At 37.4% G+C, this 26168-nt stretch overlaps 2 protein-coding genes across 2 annotated transcripts; one reads left to right on the plus strand and one right to left on the minus strand.

The window, feature by feature from the left end:
• Positions 1 to 3385: 3385 nt before the first annotated feature.
• On the plus strand, positions 3386 to 4165 carry LOC136061707 (uncharacterized). The gene has a single exon (XM_065759817.1). The coding sequence runs from the start codon at positions 3386 to 3388 to the stop codon at positions 4163 to 4165; it is 780 nt and encodes a 259-aa protein (XP_065615889.1).
• Positions 4166 to 14722: 10557 nt separating this feature from the next.
• On the minus strand, positions 14723 to 23537 carry LOC112020558 (sodium/hydrogen exchanger 1). The gene is made up of 14 exons (XM_065759831.1): positions 23402 to 23537; positions 22305 to 22515; positions 22065 to 22183; positions 21193 to 21290; positions 20942 to 21001; positions 20446 to 20492; positions 20150 to 20344; positions 16867 to 16913; positions 16247 to 16313; positions 16041 to 16141; positions 15805 to 15906; positions 15476 to 15614; positions 15336 to 15398; positions 14723 to 14878 (listed from the first exon to the last, which is right to left on the minus strand). Exons 2-14 carry the CDS (start codon positions 22476 to 22478, stop codon positions 14738 to 14740), a joined length of 1353 nt encoding a protein of 450 aa, XP_065615903.1. The 5' UTR covers positions 22479 to 22515; positions 23402 to 23537; the 3' UTR covers positions 14723 to 14737.
• Positions 23538 to 26168: the final 2631 nt, after the last annotated feature.

Consider the following 26168-nt stretch of genomic DNA (forward strand, 5'->3'; position numbering starts at 1 on the left):
ATTTACCCAAAAAAAATAATAAACAAATAAACTTATGCCAAACGGGCACTTACACTTTCTTGAGTATAAAAGTCATCTATCTCCATTAGAGTATTCCATTTTACCTATTAACCCTTTGAAGAGTGTTACATTTTGGAGTTAAGTTGTGAAGATTCGGCTCCATCCATAAAAATTGATAGCTTATGGATGGATCATATTTTAGACACCGCCGAGTTTGAAATAGTTTATTTTGAAGGAAATTTGTAAAAATAGTTTATCAATACCTTAGGTACAAACCTACAATACTTTAGATTTTCTAATTGAATTCCAATGGAATTCAAATACTTAGTGAACAAATAATGTAATTTTTTTTTTTTAAATGAATAAATTCAAAACAACTAAGCATTTTTTTTAAGTGTTTTAATTCAACTAATATATATATATATATAACTTAAGGACAAGACCACAAATACTAACCACACACACTTTAGCCACTAGAATAATTGAAAATCATCAAGAACTTTGTATTTCAATTGGCACTTTCTAATGTTTCTAACAAATAAATTTAGAATTCAAATCCTCTCTCTTTATTGTAATTTGTAACTATAATAATAATAACCATTGATAATGCACATAAAATCAGTAGGCTGAATGCTCCGGGTTTTAATGGCCTTGTGGTTGCTTGGAATGCCTGAAAAGAAAGAAATACAAGATCAAAGGTGACTGGGGTGAACCGGCCAAAAACCCTCCGATACTTAAGCTAGTTTTCTCTCTAGAACTCAAGAATTCCAACTTTAGGAGTGGTGGAAACTTACCTTCATTTGATATGAATGAGTCCTTTTATAGTGAGCTTTGGAGTAGTTACTTGTTTAGTAACTTTCTCAACGTGGATGGAAGTTAGAAAGTTCAGACTTTAACTCCCACAACTGCTATGGAAGTTAGAAAACTCAGACGCATCTTCCACAACTACTATGGAAGTTAAGAACTTAGTGGGAAGTTATAGTGATGAACATGGATTTTGCTCATACTTTAGAATAGTAAAACGTGGTTCGAATTATAAGTTCTTGAACATAAATTTATTCTAATAATTTCTGAGTGTTGGGAGGTCGTCTAGGTGCTTCCATGCTGGATGGCCTTCTTACACTTAGACGACCTTCTTATACTTGAATGATCTTTCTGGACTTGGTCAACACTATGAATGAACTAGAGATGGTTCAATTTTTGGTTCACCATCAGTTGCCCCTTTTGTCCAAGTGTCGTCCTGGACACTGTGGTAGAATTGTTTGCTTTTGACACGTGTTGTTGTTTTAATGGTCAATTAATATACTACGTGTCGTCTTTGCTTTGGTTGGAGTTTGATGTTTCAAATTACGCTATGTGTCATAATCTTATTGATTGACTTGTCATGTCGATTTATTTTTCAAGGAATATGCCACGTGTCAGCTTCTGATTGGTCTGCGTCACTTCATTGACACACCCTTGAGGCCTATAAATATGTACACTCTCTCTCTCACCCTTTCACTTTTTTGATATTTTCCTTTCAGCCATCTCGTCCAAGAGCTCCGTCTAGTCATCCTCATCTCTAGTCTCTCGTCAGGTACTTCCTTTCCTTCATCCTTAGGTTTTCGTCTTTTAGGAAATCTATTCATTCTTATAAATATGTCTACATCTAGTGGTAGTACAAAAAGAAAAATAGATGAGTACTAAGATGAGTCCCCCGGTAGTAGTGGTAGTTATGAGAGTAGCAGTGAGAGTAGTGATATTAGTTCCCAAGGCGAGCATTATTCGTCTAGGGTTCCTGAAAGGAATTCTAGAAGATGCAACGTAGGACGACTTCTAGGGCTAAGGCTAGCTCGTCCAAAAGGGGTAAGTCACCAAGCCCTCTCAAGACGAAGAGTAGGATGAAAATGTTATTTATAGCTATGCCCTTAAGGTGGCATCCACCCTAGACTCGAGTAAGTTGACAACTCTTGTAGGTAGATACCAAATTCCCAATGAGTTTAAACCTTATCTACCTGAAAGGGGTGAATGGTGTTGTTCCCCTCTTTTAGGTTTTGGTGTATATACTTCTTACCTGTTAGCAGGCCTTAGGTTTCCTTTCAATACTTTCTGTAGAGGTCTCTTCTATAGGTTGGGTATTGGACCAAACTAGCTCAACCCTAATGGATGGAAGACAATAGTTGTCATGTAAGTGTTATGGCGTGAGGTGTTTAAGGGAACAGTCCAATCACAGTGGACGAGTTCCTTTATTGTTATAAACCCTCAGAGATTAAAAATCTACTGGTTTTTACCAGTTTTGTTCTAGGGGCCCCCAATTTAGTTTAATTAGAGGTCATAGTTCTTCTGATAGGTTATGGAAGAAATTTTTTTTATTTATTTCTAGAAATTGGGCTAGGGACCCAAATGATGTAAATAATGCCCCCTTCCTTCCTTTTACTAGTGCCCTAGGTCGTCTTTGTCTTGAGGGTACATCTTTCTTCCTTTCCCTTTTGTTTATTTTATTTAATTCTTTCCTTGTCTTGTCCTCTCTTATATTGGTGCAGCTATTACTCGTCCACATTTCTTCTATGAAGAGGAACACCATCGTGAATAGAAGGTCAGAAGCCCACCTCGTAAAGGCACGGGGAACGACGCTATGAGCAGGACCTTGAACCAAATCTCCAAGTCTCCTTTCACGCGCAAAATCGAAAAAGAGAAACTTCCTCAACGATTCACTCAGCCCGCTTTCACCATGTACAATGGTAGAACAAACCCCGTGGAACATGTGAGCCACTTCAATCAGAGAATGGCTATCCATTCCAAGGACGAAACCTTGATGCGCAAGGTTTTCTCATCCAGTCTAGGACCCGTTGTGATGAGATGGTTCGACAGCCTGAAGGCAGATTCCATAAGTTCCTTTAAAGAGCTCACCCAAGTGTTTGGTTTTCGATTTGTCACCAGTAGCAAGGTTCCTCGGCCCTTAGCTTCCCTGCTATCCTTAAGCATGCAATAGGGAGAAACCCTAAAAACGTACTCGGATAGATACTGAGAGATGTTTAACGAAATAGATGGTGATTTTGACAATGTGGCCATCAGTACTTTCAAGATCGGCCTCCCAGCTGAGCACGGTTTGAGGAAATCTCTAACTGACAAACCTGTCACCAGTGTACGCCAACTCATAGATCAGATTGATAAGTATAAAAGGGTTGAGGAAGACCAGCAGCAGAGGAAAGGAAAGGATAAGATTATCTCTCAAGAGATGAGAGATTTCAGGTCAAACCGATACAATAACAGCCAACCAAGGAGAGATTTTGCTAGGCAGTCAGGATCTGCCAATCCTCAAGCAGTCAATGTTATATTCTGAGAGCCAGTGCATCAAGTTCTGGAGAAGATTAGGAATGAGCCATTCTTTAAATTGCCAAATAAGATGGCAGGAAATCCCACAAGGCACAATCAAAATCTCTATTGCCAATACCACCAAGATCATGGACACACCACGGAAGATTGTAGAAGTCTGTGGGACCATCTGGACCAACTCATCCGTGAAGAAAAGTTAAAGCAACTCTTGCATCACTCTAGTGGCCAGGGGGGCCAAACAAACTCAGAACCCCAAAGGGATAATTCTTCAAGACCGCCTTTGGAAACGATAAATGTCATCTTTGTTGCTCCAGGGAGGACCGATTCCTACCTTTCCAAAGTGATGTCTGTGGCTCAGCTGTCCGCCAAGGGCACTAATCAAGAGCCAAAGAAGGCTAGAGTAGAGATCCAACCGGTTTTGGGCTTTTCGGACAAGAATAAGATCGGAACCATCCAACTCCATGATGATGCTTTAGTGGTCACCCTCAAGATTGGGGGGTATAACGTTAAGAGGGTGTTGGTAGACCAGGGCAGTGATGCTGAGATTATGTACCTCGACTTGTACAAGGGACTAAATTTGAGACCTGAGGACCTACCAGCCTATAATTCACCCTTGGTAAGTTTTGATGGGAAGATCGTTATTTCGAAGGGCCAGATTAGACTACTCGTACAGACTAGTTTAGAAATGGTGGAGTCGGATTTCATCGTGGTAAACGCTTACTCACCCTACACAACCCTTGTGGCCAAACCTTGGCTTCATACCTTGGGAGTCATCTCTTCTACTCTACACCAGAAAGTGAAATATCCACTGAAAGCCAGGTTAAGGAGATCCTGGGAAGTCAATCCATAACTAGGCAGTGCCTAGTGGCTACCATCTTACATTAACCCGAAGCTAAATCCTCGGCCACTGCTGAATGGGGCTTATAGTAATTAAAAGCTCTGGTGTTTCCTGTCAACGGATCGGCCACAGAGACAAAATGTGAAAATTTAGAAAAAGTTGTTATTGGTGATGATTCGGAGAAATTTTTTCAAATCGGAGATCAGCTTCCTCCTCTAGAGAAGGAAGAGCTGATAGAGTTTCTCAGAAGAAATGTTAACGTGTTCGCATGGAGCACTTACGAGGCCCAGGGGTGGATCCGAGCTTCATCTGTCATTATTTGAATGTTAATCTCTCTGTCACCCCTAAAAAGCAACCACCTCGACGCTCTTCCAAGGCTCATTTCGATGCTGTCAGAGACGAGGTGATGAAACTTAAGCAGGCAGGGACTATCAAAGAAATATTCTACCCTGAATGGCTGGCCAACACTGTGATGGTGAAGAAGAAGAATGGGAAATGGCGAGTGTAAGTAAACTTCACAGATCTAAATAAGGCTTGCCCAAAAGATCCCTTCCCTATGCCTAGAATAGACCAGCTGGTGGATGCAACTGTAAGTCATCCTCAAATGAGCTTATTAGATACCTTTCAAGGGTACCACCAAATACCACTAGCCTCGGATGATCAGGAAAAAATGATTTTTGTCACCCTTACTGGAAACTACCATTACAAAGTGATGGCATTTGGTTTGAAGAATGTAGGATCTACCTATCAAAGGATGATGACTAGGATATTTGAATCACAATTGGGCAAGAATATCATGGTCTATATGGATGACATGGTGGTAAAGAGTAATGTAGTTTCCGAACATGTGGGAGATCTCGGGAACATTTTTGAAATTTTAAGGGAATACAAGTTACGCCTTAACGCTTCCAAGTGCTCTTTTAGCATGGGATCAGGCAAATTTCTGAGCTACATGGTAAATCACTGAGGAATTGAGGTTAACCCTGACCAGATTAAAGCAATTAATAGTTTACAACCATCTCAGAATCCTAAGGAAGTCCAGAGACTGACCAAAATGACTGATGCCTTGAACCAATTTATCTCTCGGTCAGCAAATAGGTGCAGACCCTTCTTCCTACTAATGAATAAGCGGAAGGGGTTTGAAGTGGAACGAGGAGTATGCCTTAGCCTTCCAGCAGCTTAAGGATTATCTCTCTTGGCTACCCATCATGTCTAGTCTTAAGATGGATGAGGTCTTGTTTGCCTATATTGTTGTGGCCCCTCATACTGTAAGCTTAGTTTTGATACGAGTTGATAATGACATACAAAGGCTAGTTTATTATGTGAGCAAGTCATTACACGAGGTAGAAATCCGCTACCTACCACTGGAGAAAGCCATCTTGGCGGTAGTACATGCTACACGTAAACTCCCTCATTACTTCCAAGCACACATGGTAGTTGTCCTAACTCAACTCCCGCTCTGAGCTCTGCTCCGAAGTGCTAATTACAATTAGGGGATCGCTAAATGGGGCACAATCCTAGGGGCTTTTGACATCAAATACATGCCGCGCACCTCTGTCAAGGGTCAAGTCCTCGCGGATCTAGTGGCTGAGTTTGCTGAATCCTCGTTGCAAGTAGAAATAGAGAATCAGAACATGGATGAAAAATCAGTTGGCATGATCTCCCAGCAAGGTCCCTTATCCTAGAAAGTGTATGTTGATGGTGCAGCAAGTCAGAAGGGATCTGGAGTGGGGCAAGTTCTGGTCTCACCCAAGAAAATTACCATTGAGAAATCATTAAGATTGGGATTTTCAACCACAAATAACAAAGCTAAATACGAGGCTCTGCTGATGGAAATGGTCATAGTTCAAAAAATGGGCGAAAAGGCTGTAGAGTACTTAAACCAAAGATGAGAGAATGCAAGAGTACTTAAACCAAGTTAGACGTTTGATTTTAAGCTTTGAATCCTTCAACCTGTTGCATGTCCCTAGAAGCGGAAACACACATGCTGATTCTCAAGCCACACTTGCAACCTCCTCGGCACAAAGCTTACCCTGTGTCATCCTTGTAGAAGACTTATGCAAGCCCATAGAGGTGAGCAGAAAGGTGGTTTATGTTCAGCATATTAGAGTGGAGCCTAGCTGGATGGACCGCATAGTACTATTCCTAAGAGAGGATATCCTACCCGAGGAAAAGGCAGAAGCTGACAAGGTACTAAGAAAGGCTCCTCAGTTTTGGCTGTCTGAGGATTAGAAATTGTGCAAATGCTCCTTTTCTGGACCATACTTGCTATGCATACACCCCGAAGTAACAGAGCTACTCCTTGAAGAGTTACATGAAATGATTTATGGAAGCCACACCGAAGGCAGATCTTTGGCACACAGAGCCATCACTCAAGACTATTAGTGGCCAAATATGCAAAGAGAAGTACAAGAATATGTAAAGAAGTGCGACCAGTGCCAAAGATTCGCAACAAACATACACCAATCGAGGGGAGTCCTTAATCCTCTATCTAACCCTTGGTCATTCACTCAATGGGGCTTAGACATTGTGGTCCATTTCTCCAAGGCAGCAGGAAACAAGAGATACCTGCTGGTCGACACGAACTACTTCACTAAGTGGGTCGAAACTAAGCCCCTAGCAAACATTAGAGATATGGATGCCAAGAAGTTTGTATGGAAGAACATCATCACATGATTCGAAGTCCCTCATACCCTCATCTCGAACAACGGCCTTCAGTTTGATAGCAAATTTTTCAGGAGATACTGCTGTGACTTTGGAATTATAAATAGATATTCTACCCCAGCCTATCCCCAAGGAAATGGACAAGCCAAAACTGTTAACAAGGTCATAGTTAATGGACTCAAGAAGAAGTTGGATGATGCGAAGGGAAAGTGGGTAGAAGAGCTGTCACATGTCCTCTGGACATATCAAACCACGCCTCGCAGGTCAACCGGGGAGACCCCCTTTTCAATGACATATGGGGTCGAGGCTGTTATTCCCTTGGAAACCGGCTTCCTTACGCTGAGGACTAGCTCTTTCGATCTAAGCAACAACGATGAGTTGCTAGAAAAGATCTTAGACTTTGTTAAAGAGAGAAGAAAGAATGCTATGGTTCAATTGGCATACTACTAATACAAACTCAAGCAAGGTTATGATGCTAATGTAAAGCTAAGGCCATTAGTGCCTGGTGACTTGGTATTGAGAAAAGTTCTAGGTACTGTAAAGAACCCGACATGGGGAAATCTAGGGCCCAACTGAGAAAGACCATGCATCACCTCAATGACCGGTATAAGAACGTATTTTCTAGAAGACTTAAATGAGCATGTAATACCACGCCCTTGGAATGTAAACAACCTAAAGAGGTATTATTATTAATAAAAGTTTCTTTTATCAATATGTTCATTTGTTGTATAAAGGTATTGTAATTCCTATTATTCTTTCTTTTATGAGTGTTTAAACAGAACCTTAGTCATGCCTAGGTCCTCAGACCAGATGTTTTAGAGAAATTAACACATTATGACATCTTTTATAAGTGTTTAAACAAAACTTTAGTCATGCCTAGGTCTTCGGACCAGATACTTTGGGAAAATAAACACACTATGACATCTTTTATAAGTGTTTAAACAGAACCTTAGTCATGCATGAGTCCTCAGACCAGATGCTTTGGAAAAATTAACACACTATGACATCTTTTATAAGTGTTTAAATAGAACCTTAGTCATGCTTGGGTCCTCAGACCAGATGTTTTGGGAAAATTAACACACTATGACATCTTTTATAAGTGTTTAAATAAATAGAACCTTAATCATGCCTAGGTCCTCGGACCAGATACTTTGGGGAAATTAACACACTACGACATCTTTTATAAGTGTTTAATCAGAACCTTAGTTATGCCTGGGTTCTCGGACCAAGTGCTTTAGAAAATTAACACACTATGACATCTTTTATAAGTGTTTAAACAAAACCTTAGTCATGCCTGAGTCCTCGAACCAGATGCTTTGAGAAAATTAACACACTATGAAGGTCAAAACAGATCTATCTGTTTTTCACTAAGTGTCAAAACAGATCCAAGGTCATAACCAACTTCTCAAATTAATTACTTTCAATAAGTTGAAGTCCTTAATTATTTATCCAGGCGTGGGGCAGAATGAAGAATACCCCCCCCCCCTTTTTTTTTACTTTCTACAAAGTATGCATCTATCCACACTAGATTCAGCCTTCATTGCAGGAGGTTCAATTCTTAATACTAATGTGCGTTATAACCCTTTATTGCTGATACTTGGTCAAACTCCTCAAATTAGGAGAAATAAGTTATTGTTAGTTTTCATTAAAGATAGGGAACAACAATTCAATACCATTTATAGTGGAAATGAGTTTCGAAGCACATAAAAGTAAAGGTACGAGAGATAAAAAGAACAACATTTTTCATTTAACAAAAAAGGGAATACATTGTCTAAGGGTAGAACGCCATTACAAAAAGTTATACACCAAAAAAAAAAAAAAAAAAACACTACAAAAGAAATTCCTATATCTGGGATTCTAGGCCTTAGCTTGGGGAGGGTCTTTCTCGAGATCAGCAGCCTCGAAGTGGACATCACCAGTTTTAGACTTAGCCTCCGCATCCTTGGCCTGGGAGACCACATCCCTAATTATGAGGGCGTCATCGAAGGGCTTGGCCTTCGTTGGTGACTGAGCCTCCTTACCCATTCCAGCCCCTTAAGAAACTTCAACATCAGGAAAAGGAGCTTGGGTGGAAGGGAGCTGCTCGGGAGGAGGGTTCGACTCTGGAATTTCTCAAATATCCTCTAGGAAGAAGATATTCTCAGCCCTTCTCAGTTTGGAGTTTGCAGGGACTCCCACCCGGTCCATCGCTACTCCCCAAGAATCGGTGCAGTAATCCCTGCACACTACAGCCACCTCCTCTTCCAGCCAGGTCTCCGTATTGCGCACCCCACACTCATAGGATGTCTTCACCGCAGCCTCAGTAGCTTCTTTGGCCACCCGAGCTACATCTTTAACTCTCTCCATCTCAGCCTTGAGGTCCAAAACAGTTTGTTTTTTAATGGCCAAGTTTATCTTTGTCACGTAAAGCAATTTGCACTGGTCCTCAGCTTGGGCCTCAACGATTTTAAGGCCAACCAAGGCGCTCTAGCTCTCCTTGTCTACCTCCTTTAGCTTGTTGGTCAGCTCTTTGTGCTCCTCCTTAAAGGCTGCAAGAACCTTCTCAGCATTAGCTCAACAGTGGACCTCGGCATTAACCTCATCACGAGCATTCCTGACCCACTCCTCAACTACAAAAATTTGTTAAGTGATCTGCATGATAATAGCGAAGTGGTCAAATATATACATATGAATAAATGTGCACCTAAGTTTTTGGCAAAGAAGAATGTTAACTAACTTACCATTGCGAGGTCCCTCTTCAATGACATGAAGAGGTCAAGCAGCCCTATATGTTTCTGGGGAGGTGAAGAGGTTGCTCTAGGGCCTCGGTGAGGATGGTGGTGTGCCCCCTTTAAGACTCCCAAAGCGTGGCATCCCAAGGAATGGGAGCACCCTCCACCTCTAGTTGAGGGGCCCAAATGCACTGCCCTTAGCGCCTTCAGCTTCATCCCTGCTCTCCACCGATTTAGCCCTCTTGTCCTTGGGGTCCTTAGTTTTCTTCTGCTACTTAACACCCTTTTGAGATGCCACCTCACCTTCCTCCAAGTCTTTTACTGGCCTCTTCTTCCTTAAGTCCGGATTGGCCTTCAGTCTAAGGTCAGTAGGGAGTGGAGGGGGAGAAGGAGGAGGAGGAAGACTGGGAGGAACTTGTGTCTTAGGGACATCTTTTGAAGTTTGTCCCTTGTTCTTGTTTGCCATTAGGCCCTTTAAGCCAAATCTCTGCTTTAAGTCCATTCCTTCTTCTTTTGAACTAGAATTGACCCGAGCAACAATTAGCTTAGAAGGCTGAGCTACAGAAAATCTGTCGGACTCGTGTTCGGAATTCAAAAGCTCCACAGGCTTTTCTGGCACTCCTTCTACGTCTTCGAAGCGGAACTGATCAATCTCAATGTTGAGAGAGTGGCGAGAAGAGGCTGACTCCTCTCTTAAAACAGCTACCTGTTGAGGAACGCGTTGAAGAGGCAATTGAACAGGAGGAAGATCTCTCCAAGCCAAAAACCCCAGCTTGGAGACGTCTATCCAAGCTAGTCTAAAGCTTCCAGCCCTTATTGCCTGGCTTGCATCCTGGAATATGCGAGACAGGGGCACGTAATCCAAAATTAGGTGAGCGACTTGTAGCTATCCGTCTTCGCTTACAAATATCTCCGACCTCAGTAGGTAATTGAGAGCCAGAATGTTGGTTAAACTGATCCTTGGAGAAACGTGGCTTTTATCTGCAAAAACATCCTAGAAGGAAATCATGGTCAGACCAATGAGAATTACCATCAAAATAAGATGAAGTGTTGAAAGTGAAAGAGCTAAACCCTTTGTCCAAAGGAACTGATCCTAAGGTACCCCACCTGGCTTTCCTGCCCGAGTTAGGTAGGGAAGACCGTCGTGCCACTCCCTAGAGGTGACCAGTTAGTCATCCTTCAAGCCCTTGTTGGACTTAGGAAGGCAGGATATCAACCTAACGATATCGGACCAGGACTTGAGGTAATATCCCACGCTAGCAAGGGAATGACACTCGTACATATAAATGACATCATGCCATGTGAGCCCTAGGTTCATCTGATCGTTCAGAGCATCTACACTCCCTAGGACTCTAAATAGGTTAGAAGCGCACTGATAGGGACACAACCTGTGATTGAGCAGGTAGTCTCTAGTAATCCTACCCATGGGAAGAGTCATTCCTCCCTCTATAAAGACAATCATTAGAATGACAACTTCACCTTCCTCTCTCCGTGTATACTTGGTCCGGGGCGCAATATTGTAGGCCTATTCCTTGTGGGATATGGTATTTGGCCCTAAAACCTTTCATACCATCTGGAGAGTCTACTAAATGCTTGAATCTACCTATCTAGGCAAACATAGGTGACTCAAAGGAAGTTTTCTAAAAAAGGAGGAAGGCCGAAGAGAAAAAGAAATTTTGAAGAGATAGATACTTACAAAAGCAAGTGAGTGTATTAGATCCTGAACCTTTAGAAAAATCTTTTGGAAATTTCTTAAGGAAAAGAGTTCGGGAAACCCAGGAGTTTAGTGAGTTGGAGTGCTTAAGATCTCTGAAGAACTTGAAAATTCGTAAAGTAAAGGGAGAATGATCTCCCCCAAGGCTTTATATAAAGGGTGAAAATGAGTGGGAGTTATCCCGCTCAAAATTCCAAGAGAAAAATCAGTTGTTGGATCTGTGCTTGACCATTAGATCTAGGGAATAAGGCACTGTCTAGAGTAATTAATGGTGCCTCGCGGACTTCGAAGCATCAGTAGCAATCATGGGACGTGCAAAATGGTAATTTCACACGTGTGAACCAGAGAAATAAATGGTCTTGTCTCTTAAAAATCAAAACCCCACTTTTTCTCCTTGGATGAAAGGGAAAAACCGGAGTTTTGAGGGGCTATTGAGGGATAAGGGCCCAAGATCTTATATTAGGCCTTGGGCTTTGCCCGAGGACATTGATTAGTCCGAGGAGGGATAAATAGTTATGAGGGATTTCAGTTCAGAGTTTCATAAATAAGAAATTAGTGGAAGGAGGTCCGAGGAGGAATTCCTCCTTGGATATAATAGATATCGCCCAGATGTGTATTCCAACAATGAAGGTAACCTTCATAAGAGCCCCAGTGATAGGGTCGTGCCTCATGAACATACGAGAAGGAAGGGAACCCAAAAATATCTAAGGAAAAGCTGATGCCACCGTATTAAATACACTGCAGCAACTTTTCTAGCCACATTTATGTAGAGAAGACCCTTGAACAGTACTGCCTTAGCTACCACAACTCACAAAAAGCCAAAGAGGGTGTTTAATGGGATGGGCACTCAAGTAAGGGCTCAAATGATCAACAAGTGTGGGATCAAGATGGTCCAAAGGGGACTATAAAATGTAAGAGACCCTCCATGACGATGAGATTGAAAAAAGAAAAATAGAATATTATAACAATCAAAGTTATACTTGTAATCAATTTAATTGATTTATATGGAGAGTTACCCTCGGACAGTGAAATTCAGTCCATTCCATGTTCCTTGTTCTTGCTTGATCATTTCCTGAATCCATACTAGCCGTTATCAAATTCATTAGGGCCTGATTCTTTGACTTACTCAGTTGTACTAAGCTCGTTGAGCCAAAATCCTATACATCTTGGGCTTAGGCTGCAAAACGTGTCCCTACAACATATAACTTAAGGACATGACCACAAATACTAACCACACACGCTTTAGCCAACCAAAATGGCAAAATAACCCTTTCGCCCAAAAGTTCCAGCAAAATACCCTTATATTGAAACTCAATTTTCTAAAAATTGAATTTCAGCAAGGAACTCAAGTTCCTTGAAACATTTCAAATGGAACTCGAGTTCTATAAAAAATTTTATTTTTTATTTTTTAAGTTTGATTGCCTATAACTCGATTTTCTACAAATCGAGTTTTACATTGAAACTCAATTTTTTAGAAATCAAGTTTCAAAACAGGGACATTTCGCTAGATAGTTTCAAAACATGAATATTTTATTGAAACTTTTGAGCGAAAGTGGTATTTTGCCATTTTTGCCCACTTTAGCCACTAGAATAATAGAAAACCATCAAGAGTTTTATAGTTCAATTGGCACTTTATAATGTTTCTAACAAATAAATTTAGGGTTCAAATCCTCTCTCCCTATTGTAATTTGTAACTATAATAATAATAACCATAATTCCACTAAATTTAAGAAGGGAAAAAACACCTTTGGTGTCAAAATACAATTTCAATGTTTTATTATCATATAAGAAGGGGTAAACTATGATCAGATGTGATTCTTAAAAATCAATAGGATGTGGAGTAACTAAAAGAATTTATTGATTAGTTGATTACATTGATAAATGATTCATTTAAATTTTAGACTCTAAAGTTCCTAACCTTTTTACAACATAAAAGACTCATTTCATTTTATTTCTTCGAGCATTCTCATCAGAAGTTGCAAAAAAAAAAAGTTATTTGACATACTAAAAGGCTACTTTATTATTTTAATACACCATTTTACAATTCAATGTACATCACATCTTCTATTCTTCAATTTTATACATTAAAATAATATTAAAAAACCAACAATATATAAAAATACAAAATAAAAAACCCACCACCCCACATCCCACCTCACCAGTCACCACCATCCATAACCCCACAACCTACCATCAAAGACACCAAAACCATCGTATCAAACACCACATAAACACCCAACAAATCACACCACCATTGCCGAATCCACCATCAAATCACACCACCACAACAATCCATAACCCAAAATTGCCACCACAACCATAGCACCACCACCTACAACCATGAACACAACACATCGAAATCCATCTCAAATTTCACACCCACAACCTGATTGAGAGAGATCCGAAGGTGGGAGGTTAAAAGATGCAAGAAGGTTGTCAGCGTGGCATGAGGGACGATGCTTCAAGGTCAGCGACAAGTTGTTGAGAATGAGGTGGCAAGAGCTGTGGAGGACGACGCAGCTTCAGACAAATATGGCTCCAATCTGGGTTTAGTCGGAGTAGGAGGCAAAGAGAGGCGAGCAAAGATCTTGAGAGAGAGAGAGAGAGAGAGAGAGAGAGTGTGTGTGTGTGTGTGTGTGTGAGTGAATAAATGAGAGATACAGGTCCACCGGAGTGAATAAACAAATAATAAAAAAATTTGCAACATGCTACAGTGCGGTTCCATAAATGAAACCGCACTGTAGCACGTTGCAAAATTTTTTGAGATTTAGAACATCTCATGAAGCATGGATATTGGTCTTTGGTGTGCCAAATGCCCAAAATTTGGCATTTGACACACCTGATGCGAATACTCTTAGATTGTTTATTTCTAAGTTGGGACAAAATTTGGCAATAATTTATAATCAACAAATATAGCAGAATGCAGATTAATGCAAACCAAACTCTCACACCCCGAGAATGGCCTATTTCTTTTCTTATATATAAAAGCGCCTATCCCCGCTACAGTGCTTCAGCACTGTGCAAATAACGTATTGCACTGTGCACACACTGCAGCAGCAACAGTGCTTTTCGTGAGGCACTTTTCTTTTTTTTTCTTTTTTTTTCTTTTTTTTTTGTCAACCCTTTTGTTTAAGTTTTGCACAGTAGCTACAATGCCAAGCGGCACTGTAGCTACAGTAGTTACATTTTTTTTTTTTTTAAGTCTTCCATTTGTACTTTTTTTTTATATAAAAGGTTGTACCTACTACATAAGACTCTTGCTTTTGCAGGGACTACGAGAGAGGTGGCCAGTAAACAACCTTACCCCCAATTTTGGAGAACCTAATTCATGAGCTGAAACTCATGACACATCACTTGGGTGGAAGCACTTTTCATTGAACTAATGTCCAACCTCTTATCCACATGTACCAAATGTCTATTAAAAGTTTAACCACATTAACCCAGTAGTGGAAATTGCCGTGTTTAAATAACATAAATTGGAAATTATGGCAAGTACTAGAGAGCAGTCCAAAGTTTAGGACTTTTTAACCTCAGTGGAATGAGATCTCTTACCACAGTAGTGAAGAGAACGACCGTAATTGTGCTGGTGATCATGATTGCATTCCCTGGCAATTGAGTATGCCCTGAACTAGCAAACTGCACACATCATAATACAGACTTCATCAAATGTAAAAACCACCACAAATAAACAAAGATGCCATTTTGTATCATGGTAAGGATCCCCTCTAATTTCCTCCCATTTTTAGCCAGATAAGCAACACTTGGCATTCATTTGATTTTTAAATGCCACGTCTTACATCTAAATAAAAATTGGAAGTAATTGGAGGATTCAATGAGAGGGGATCTCACCCCATGTATCATTAATTTAGTTCTACGTATCGAAAACGGTAGGACCAATGAGAATATCTAGTTTAGTAGGGTGAAAAATGCACCAAGAAATAAGGAAAATGACACATCCTCACCACTAAAGCATACATCCCATTTTATGACTTACACACAAAGTGGAGTAACCTATGCATGTCCTAACTCCCTCATTGTGCAGGATGCCTTAACACTGGTGATGAGTAGCACAGAAAACTTGTCCCCATTTTACCTGATTATAAGCAAGTGCCACAGATACAGCACCTCGCATGAGTCCAGCCCACCATATGGTCACCTGTTCGAGTTATAATAAAGATTCATTGAGAATTCAGGGAGATGGGAAACTCAACACAATAATACCAAAGATACTACCTGCTGCTTAAATCTTATTTTGTTGCCCTGAGACTTCTTAGTTAAGTTGGATATAAAACATAGAGGGAATACAAAAGCTGCTCTTCCAATCAGAACCAACGCAAGCAATATCGAACTCACCCCAACTGATGTCTTAGGACTGTGAAAATTAGAATGAAGATCCAGTTACAAAAAAGACAAAAACAAGTTACATTGAAAAGCATTGTGATAAATATAAGAGAAATTTAACATTTTTATGATCCTTAAAACAAGGGGAACAACATATTTAGATTAAACAAGAGAAGAATAAGCTTGATTGCATTATCCTTTTGAACACTTGTATATATTACCTCTTGTAAGCAAATTCCCACTTCTCCATGTCCAAGGCATCCATACCAACATATAGGAAGATGAAAATCTCTAAGACAAATGACAATGTTGCAAAAGAATGCCTACACATAAATAGGAATGGAAAAATAAGTGTTTTAATGATGTTCAGAAAAAACATATCATGTGACGGGAGATGAAGGGGAGGGGGGTTTGTGGGTCTCAAAAGTTTAAGAAACTATTTACAGAGTTAACATACTTAGTTGTGATTCTTGAACTTTCAGTCACATTATGCCAGGTGTAATGCGACATGACAATCCCACAAAAGAACACGGTAAGAATGCCACTTAAATAGAATAGCTGGAATACAAGTATTAACAATCATTAGAATACAAAGGTCAGTGACATAAAACCCAATAACTAGACCTGAAACAAAAGTTTCAGCTCAAGATTAAAAAATCTTACTTCAGCCATCATATACGAAAGGTAAGCCATTAGCATCATTAGAGCAACTTCACGGTCAGTGGAGTGCCTACCAAAAAATTTTAATGACTTCAATTTCAAGTAAATAAATAAATAAGTAAAAGAATGGGAACATATTGTATACAGTTTTTCTTTTTGATACAACAGAAGATAAGAAGTTCTTTTTTTTCTTCCTTTTTTTCAAAAGAGAATCACAACAATGAAATACCAGCACATCCAGTACGCTGGTAATGAAAAAAAATAGTTTTAAAAACTTCACATGCTAAAATTCATGTGCCACTCCGGACAATTGCTATGCATATAAAACTTTAATTCATCCCACATTATTCAATTTTTCATAGAAAATAAATTATTTATTTATGTTCCAAATTGATCATAATAATATTTAGAATACTAATTCCATATCTAAATTGCTCTCTATAGCCAAATATTGCCAAATAGCTTTTATAATCCAAGGTGCACCACACCAATCAATATAATAATACTGAACTACACCTAAAGTTCCCCAATCAAACTAAAGCATAACTTTTTTATACATCAAATAATACAACAGATCAATTGAATTAAATAATAAGCAAATGGCAATTCTAGCCCTTCGCTACCTGCCAAAGTACAACTTCTTTATTATGTATGCACTAAGCAATCCAACCTGCAAGTAAAAGATACAAAATGTCAATAAAAGATATAATTCCCCATGCCAAATAAAATAACAAAAAAGAAAATAAAAATACACTAAAACTAAAACTGCGTGGCTGCATCTCATACAACATCACTTTGGTCCAAAAATAAACTGTCTTCCAGAAGAACCTGAGGCTTAAGTAATTGGATCTCAATTACTACCATTGAATCTTTCCAATGAGAAAAGCCAAGTGATTCCCCCCCCCCCCCAACAAAACCCCTGCCCTCTCCTAAAAAAAGGAAAAATAAACTAAAACCACATGACTGCACTGCATCACATGCACCATCACCTACGTCCAAAAAGGATTTTTCTTCCAGAACAACCTGGGGCTTAAGTAATTGGATTTCTATCACCATTGAATCTTCATGATATAGAAAAGCCAAGTGATTTGAACTTCCCCCATACTCAGATGTTACCAAGAATTTCTACTCTCACCTCATTCAATGGAGCATATTAGTTTGCTAATTCATTCAGGATTCTTGCTAAGGGTGAGCTAAATGGTCCCAGGATCACGGAGAAACACAATCCATACTCCAATTGTTAGCACACAGAATGAAAAAGGAGAATTTACGTTGTTGAACTTAGATAGCAGTAATAAGGCAGTGTAAACAATTGAAAAGATAAGCAAACATACATGCATGTGCAGTGTGCTCAAAAACACACAAAAGGGTGGGGGGGGGGGNGTACTTTTTTTTTATATATTATTATACTGACACAACAAATTTTACAATATTTTCACAATTATTGAGGTGTTAATTTCTTATAAGTCAAAATAAAATAATAAAATATGAATTTGTGACCAACCACAACTGAAAATAAATGTTTTGTGAAAATGTTGTGACACTTATTAATACAGTATTTTTGCATGGTAGCTACAGTACCAAGAGGCATTGTAGCTACCGTGCCTAATTTTTTTTTTTTTTAGTAATTTGTTTGTGTTTTTTTTTTTTTCCTTTTAAATATTTATATAAGCTTATATATATATATATATATATATATTGTTATACTGATACAACAAATTTTACAATATTTTCACAATTATTGACGTGTCAATTTCTTACAAATCGAAATAAAATAGTAAAATATGAGATTGTGACCAACCATAACTAAAAATAAATGTTTATAATAAAAGCACGAATGTGCGCACAATGTCTTAGCACTTTACATCCAGTGTTTTTGCATTGTGCAGCACTGTAGCTAGAACAGTGCTTTGGTTTAGTTAGTCTTTTTTTTTTTTTTTTTTTTTTCAGTAATGGGTTTGTGTTTTTTTTTTCTTTTAAATATTGATGTAAACTGACATTTATATTGTTATACTGACACAACAAATTTTATAATATTTCCACAATTATTGATGTGTCAATTTCTTACAAGTCGAAATAAAATAATAAAATATGAGGCTGTAACCAGCTACAACTGAAAATAAATGTTAAAAAAAATGTTACAACACTTATTGTTATCATAATATTTTCACAATTGTTAAAATCTCAATTTCTTATATATCAAATAAAAAATGTTAAATCCACAACATTTTAACATTAATTTCACAACAAATCATAAGTAAGCTATTATTGATGGATAGCACTGAAGCAACAATGCTTTTGGTTTATTGGGTGAGCTACATTAAACTTCTTTTTTAATATAATCAAATTGAGTGAGCCAAAATTCACGATTTTATATTAATTTTCTCACTACTAGGACAGCATACGCCTTGCATGTGCAGCCAATGCTAGTAACTTAAAAAACTTTGAAGAAAATAAAAATTAAATAAGTATTTAAGACCACAATTTTCCCCAATCAGTACGGCAGGGCATAACATAACCTTTTTTTTTAATGTCAGACTCCATTGTTGTGGCCTTTTACCATGATAATATTTCTCTTTTGTTTTTGGATATCTATATAAAAATTCATACATCAAAAAAACAGTGTCCACATTATAGTTTGAATCACAGTAATAAGCATTCCAAGTGAAATTGTATAATAAGTATTAACGCTTTTTTAAAAAAAAAATTATTTACACAAGAAAATGCCGGTGGAACGCCAAATACCGTAACTAGAAGATATCTTCAAAATTCTATATTTACTATATATATTTCTCCTATTTCCCATTACTGGATAATTCCTTCTGTTTCTGTTGGTGAACCAGGGATATAAGGAACAAAACCCCTCCCACCAAACACAGGACGCATGACAGCATCGTCAAACTTTCGCCAATAGCAATGGACAGTGTGACTTGGGGTAGTCCAGAGCATTCGTAAACTAGATGGACGGGTAATGTTGGTACTTATGTTACCTTCTGGTTCTTGCCCATTGATGCCAAGAAGTGGAAGATTCAAAGACTTTGATGATGAAAAATCAGGGGATATTATGCCGCTCGAGTGTTTCTGTTGTGGTAGCAAGAACCTTACTATAGGTTTTGTCAATAATCCACCCACCTGAAATGTCCACAAATCAATGATAACTTGGAGAATGAACATGATAAATAAATCTAACAAAGAAAATTCTATCATAGCTATCATCTTTCAGAGACTACAAAGGACACGCCAACACAATGGTCACAATTGCACACAACAAATAACTTGGCTGGATGGGCTAGGGCTGCAACTAGCCTCTATGATGTTCTAAATAGAAGCAAGTCCAATCCAAGGAACTAAACAGGAAAACTTGAAAATAAGGAGCTCATTAACAGAGAACTATCTAGTACCCCGGGATGATCTAGATATGACTTATTCAAGAATAGAAGGTAACATAAATGCTTTGGCCTCTGCTGGCTTCGGCCTCTACTCTTTCTTTTATAAAAGTTCCTTTTCACCACACCAAAAAAAAAAAAAAAAAAAAAAAACCATAAATGCTTTGGAGCATGGTGGTAATAATTCCCTAAACCAAGCACCACTGAACCCCATGGGGATCCCTTTGGGAGTGAGACTGCCACTTATGATCAAAGGCTGTGAAGTATACTGCAAAAGACTCTTGCTTTTGCCTATTGTAGATAAAAGGTTGTACCTACTACATAAGACTCTTGCTTTTGCAGGGACTACGAGAGAGGTGGCCAGTAAACAACCTTACCCCCAATTTTGGAGAACCTAATTCATGAGCTGAAACTCATGACACATCACTTGGGTGGAAGCACTTTTCATTGAACTAATGTCCAACCTCTTATCCACATGTACGGGGGGGGGGGGGGGGGGAAGAGAGAGAGAGGGACTCACTGCTACCCCCAGCACTGTGCTGGTGAAGAATAAAGATAAGAAATTGCCAATGAATTGCATGACATTGGTTGAGGTGATATGAGAAAGGTCAAATCTCTGAATTGCATTGAAAAGTACCACAGATGTGGCATCATTGAGTACACCTTCCCCAAAGACTACACTGTACAGTAAAGGTGTTTCTTCCTGATTAAGCACCTGCCATATCAGAGAGGAACTTTATAAGGAATGTTTATCTAGTTATTCACTAATTTCTAGCTATTGTACATAGAGCCAACACCTTGACAATACTTTTATACCTGTAATGTGCAAACAGAATCTGTAGCTGAGAATATAGCTCCAATTGCTACAAAAATTGAAGAGATGCAATATTTAGGACCGAGTCCAAAGAAAAAAGCAGTACAAGGCATAACATATTTTAAGCTTTAAGTGAAGATATAACTTTTAAGAGGCAGGGGATTTTTTTTGCAAGCAATCATGGGTAGAGCAATGGAAATGGTATCATACACAGGCAATTAGAGAGAGAACATTAAAGATAGTGCACATATTATTTGTTTTAGCAAAAAATTTACATAAACATAACCATGAATTTTAATGAGCCAAATATTTCAAGTTTCAATGGGATTCATCAAAACACTTGTGCATGGGTTAAATTTCATCCCAATCCATAGAGCAAAGAGGCATGCAGAGTCTGAACCCCAACTTCATATATGTTATCCAAAAGACCCAACACCCACAGAAAATCTATGTCTGCCAAGTGTTCATATGCAAATTAACAAAAGAAAGTGAGATTACCAAGATAATCTCCAATCTCCAGGAAGCCAATATCCAATTTTTTGAATAGCTGCATCGAACCTGGATCAAGATTCTGTAAGTTACAACATGACCAAAAAAAAGAGCATATTCTGAATCGATACCAATTAGGTAATATATATATATATATATATGCATGTTAGCTAAATTACATCAAATAATGCAACATTTTATTGAAGACTGCATGTTGCCATATCCATCTGATGTAAGCATCCTGCACATTCTCAACATACCTAGCGATATGATGGTAAAGGATATCAAAGTACCAACAGCACCAAACAAAGTGATTGTCATAAAGTTTCGGAAAAATTGCTTCTTTTTCACCTGAAACCTGAACAGGAAAGGATATGGTCAGGAAACAAGGCACCAAAAATCAATCTTTGACATTCATAAATTGCTCTCCAATACCAGCATTAAAAAGACGATATGCACAATCCATCCAAAGTTCACACAAATTAATAAAATTGACTAAAATGAAGGCCAGACGGCTAAAGATAACAGTTCAAACTCAAATATAAGCAAGGGGTATATAAATACTCAGCTTAGGAGGAAATTAGCTAAGCTTTATGTTGTTGTTGATTACGGTAGTCCATGAAAACAGATACAAGGGGTAAAGAGTTCAAAATGCAGAGATGTTCTAAAATCTAGAGTTTAAGGTCAAGGAGGAATATGAATAGGAACATCAGGAAGACTATTGCTGTTAATAATTTCAAGTTCATTAATTGAATGTATGGTTTGCTGACAGAAGTAGACACTGTACTTTCACAGTAACGTTTTATCTAGATTATGGGCTAAGTCTCAGAAGCCAAAAAGAGGAGGTAGGAAGAAAATAATCCGGAGCCTGCATCTTCCCCAATTACTCTTCAAATCAAATTTGGAAAGCAGACAAATAAATAAATGAACCATTCTTACTAGTCGCAAATAAAATGCAGCAAGGAAACAAGACTCCATATAATATACTTAAACCTCCTAACAATAAACAGGAATTTAATGTTTCATAGAAATCAAATGTAATATTCAGCAGTAGCATCATTGAGATGTATTGAAAATGGCAAAAAGCATCAACCAAAAAGGTAAAGGTTGTGATAAAGAGAACCAAACTTACCCAGCATTAAAGATAATGGGTGGAAGAAGATATATAAAGAAGAGATCTTCACTAAATACTAAGACGTGTGAGCTTTTTCCCTTAGTAGTTAGTAGAATTACAATTCCAGTACAGAGACCCTGCAATGAACCCCAAAAACAATGACTCCACAGACTTCCATAATACTACATAAATCATGGGTAATTACAATCGAAACTAGCAAGCCACCAACTAATTGTATATCAGTTAAGAGAAACTCACAATGGCAAGGGCAGTAATCGACTCAGTCATCCATCTACTCTTCTCTAGAAGATGCCCGATCACAATACAAGCAGTAAGAAGCAACACAAATAAAGTAATAGAATTGACCGAAGTTTCATTAGGGCCGGCTGTCGCACCCAAGTTCATAAAAAAAGAGCTCATACTGAAACCCATGAAGCCACTTCAATCTCAAAGAGGCACAAGAAACTCTCTGTTCATAGACACAAAGATATACATAAATTCATAGGTATATTAAAAAAGTGAGTACCCCATTTTCCCATAATAACTATATACAAATTATAAACATACATGATGAAAATTTCAAATAAATATGAATATGAAACAATATAACATCAAATTATACCATTTTTATAAACCTAAAAGGCTAAAAAGAGATGTGATTATACAACCAAACAATGTCCTCTATTTAAACATTTAAAAAAAGAGTTCAAAAAATAAAACTGAATAATTCAGTTATTTTCAGTAGAAAACAAAAAACAATTTTTTTTAAAAGTCAAAAAGATGTGAATTAGAACAAAGAAGCAAAACCAAAATATCCTAAGCCTCAAAAAGTTTCTCTTTTGTGTTTGTTTTTTCTTAGATTCATTCCTTTTTCCTTCTATACTCAACAATTTCATCTCTAAACGAATCAGAAGCAAAGAACAATAGAAAACTTAACGCCTACGCCATAGCTTTCTGTCCTTTTCATCCCTCACTTTCTGGGCAACCAAACACAAAAGCAACCTCAATATCCTTTTCACTAACTAACCAATTCAGCTCTCTTCCACCTTTTAAAAAAAAAAAAACAAAATCAAGCAAAATATAAATTAAGACCTAAGATTTCACATTCCCTTATTTTTTTACTTTCTCTCATCCCCTACGTTTTCTCAGCAACCAAACACAAAAAGCAAACTCAGAATCATTTCCGCTAACCAATTATCATAAACAAAACCATCAAACAAAAATGCTTAAGAACTTAACTTAAGATTTTACTTTCCTCCTTTTTCTTTTTCTTTTTTCTCTTTACTCGATTTTCTCAACAACCAAACAAGAACCAAAGACTAATAAACTGAGAAAGAAAAAGAGAAAAAATTTACCTACAAGTCGCTTCTCATGGTAATCAGTAGCGAATCTGAGCTTCTCTTTCTAGAGAGAGAAAGAGAGAGAGAAAACGAGTTGAGGTCTAGAAAGAGAGACAGAGAGAGAGAGAGAGAGAGAGAGCTATAAAGAAAAGTTGAAGCCCACGGCGCGAAAGGAAGGTGTGGTGTGATTTTTATACGGTGTGGTGACGAACACGGGAGGTAGATATTTTATCTGTTCATTTTGAACCGTTGGATTGAATGAATATCAAAAATCAAAATCAAACAATTTTAAAAGAAAGAACCTTAATTTGTTTTTCTTTTCCTTTTTTCTTTTTTTGATAGGTTCTTTTCCTTTTTAAGAAAGAAAAAAAAAATCCTTTTAATTTGGTGGGGCCCTTTGTTGTTGAGTCGACGTTATTATATTAATGTTAGTTAAATTAAGGTTGTTGTTGTTGTTGTTAATGTCGCTTGCCTCCTGGGCAATAAAAATCTGAATTGACTTTGACTCTTGATAAGAACTGCCATTTTTGTCGGACAACAGCCTGTTACTTAGGATATTTCATGAAAATAAAATTTTTATTGAATTTAAAAAATATACCATTTAAGATTTATTGTAAAAATATTATGGGTATGACATTTTTTTAATTTTTAGGTAACATTGTACTTTGTCAATAACGAATAACTTTGATTTTTGTTTTTTGTTTTTTGTTTTTAATTATTTTTAATGACTAATTTAGTTTTATCTATACCCCGTTTTAAAACTTGTTCATTCTAAGTTTAGAAGTATAATAGTATTTCTAAAAAAGAAAATGTAAAACGATTGAATTTTATTCTTACATTTTTAGAATTTATAGGATAACTCTATTAACAAAACTTAGCAGTATATATATTTTACATAGAAAGATGAACTTTTGTGACAATGTTTATCCAAAAGATCCATTCACGCTTTTGAATCTTCAATCTCTATTGGTGATTGAAATTTTCGTAACTTAAAAAATTTTAAATAAATAAATAAATAACCCTCAAAGTTGTACTCATTTTGTAGTTTTACAATGGGTCATTTTGTAACATGATGGGCATTTGTGTGAAGAAAAAACCTCTGAAGTTCCATGGCTAATAAAAGAAATTATCTCCAATCTCTTTTTATAGAGAGATGGGTTTGCGCTTGTTTTTATACATCCTTCATAGTTGTATTATCACGAAACAGGTCCAATGGATTTAGATTAGTACTACCGGTTCCCAAAGCCTGAGTGTTTAATGTGTTATTAATTTCATCTCATTGGCTTCTGCACATGATAGCAAAATTAAAAATAATTAGATTGTACACTTGTATAGTAAAATTGAACTCCAATTTCATATTCTAATTGAACAATTGGAATGATAATATATGATAGTAACAACAATAAGAAAATTCAAATAAAATTTCGGATTAAATTGTAACAATTTGAATAAAAAAATTCCAATAGAAAGACAGGGTGGAGTGATCCACTCCAAAAAGGCGACCAAACTTGCGTAAATATAGAATAATAAATCTCTCTCCAGAAAATTTACATTGTTCATAACCTTTACCTTCACTGAAAATTTTAAAAACATCGTGACTCACATCTGCCATCCAGACATCTACAGCCGGGTCCTCTCCAATTCGCATGGGATTCCATTGATCACTAAGTTCCTTTGCAGCCTGCAAAAAGTATCACCCATCGGTCCACAGCAGTGCTTTCTTCATTGTTAAAGGTGTCAAACCTGAATAAAAAGCCAAATATAAGGATAGTGAATTTTAGGCATAATATGCATCTAATCACATATTAGCAATTTATAACAAATGTAAAGATGTAAACTTTGTAAGTGAATAGTAAACAAAACTCGGCGTCAGAACCAAGAAGAAAGCACTTTAATCCGAAACTCAGTACAAATGTAAATATGCAAACTTTGTAAGCAATTTATAACAAAGATGCAAACTCTGGCTTCGCTATCTTTTTGGAATTATGCAATGTACCCAAACCAAGTTCTTATCACCGATATTAATCTCTTTGGTTTTCACGTTTGACTGCAAAATCAAGAAAAAAACTTAATGAGCATAGTAACTCACTTGACCCGATACATAGAAGTGGTTTTAATGAGAATGAGTCCACATACATTTAGCCACATGATGCAAAATTCAACTTCAATTTCATATTCTAGACATATGGCACAAAATTAAAACTCTAATTAGGAATTCTAATTTGAGTTTCTCCCTACTTCACCTATTATTATATATATATAGATTAGATTCTTAGAACATTATCCCTTCATCTTTGAAATTAATATTTACCACCTTTTTTATACTTTTTCATTTACTTAACCGTTAATTATCATTGTTTTGATCTCTACTTAAATTATTGATAATGTTATAAAATTCAATCAATTAATTTAGAATGAATGAATAATTGCTTTTTAGGCTAAAAAAATGAATGAATAAAATAAAAGTATTTAACTTTTTTATATAAAATTAATAGGATGTTGTCTGCAAGGGGTTTTTTTTCCCCTAATAAACAACAGATAACATGAAATAAAAATATTTGACTTCTTTTTTTATAGGATGTTGTCATGTAAGTTGTGGGAGGGTAAGGTTTGAACACTAAATATTGCCAATTAGGTCTAACCCGAGGAGGATGTGGGCCCAACTTCTCATCAACTTTGGCTCAACACGTTGATAAGAGCCCAAGTATTGAAATCGAAGAAACAGATTGCCCGAGGAATCCAAGGAGCGAACACTCCTTGGGAGACTTTAGACAAGCCACTT

Source organism: Quercus suber, unplaced genomic scaffold, assembly GCF_002906115.3.
Source record: "Quercus suber isolate HL8 unplaced genomic scaffold, Cork oak 2.0 scaffold_343, whole genome shotgun sequence".
In the NCBI taxonomy this organism is placed as follows: domain Eukaryota; kingdom Viridiplantae; phylum Streptophyta; class Magnoliopsida; order Fagales; family Fagaceae; genus Quercus; species Quercus suber.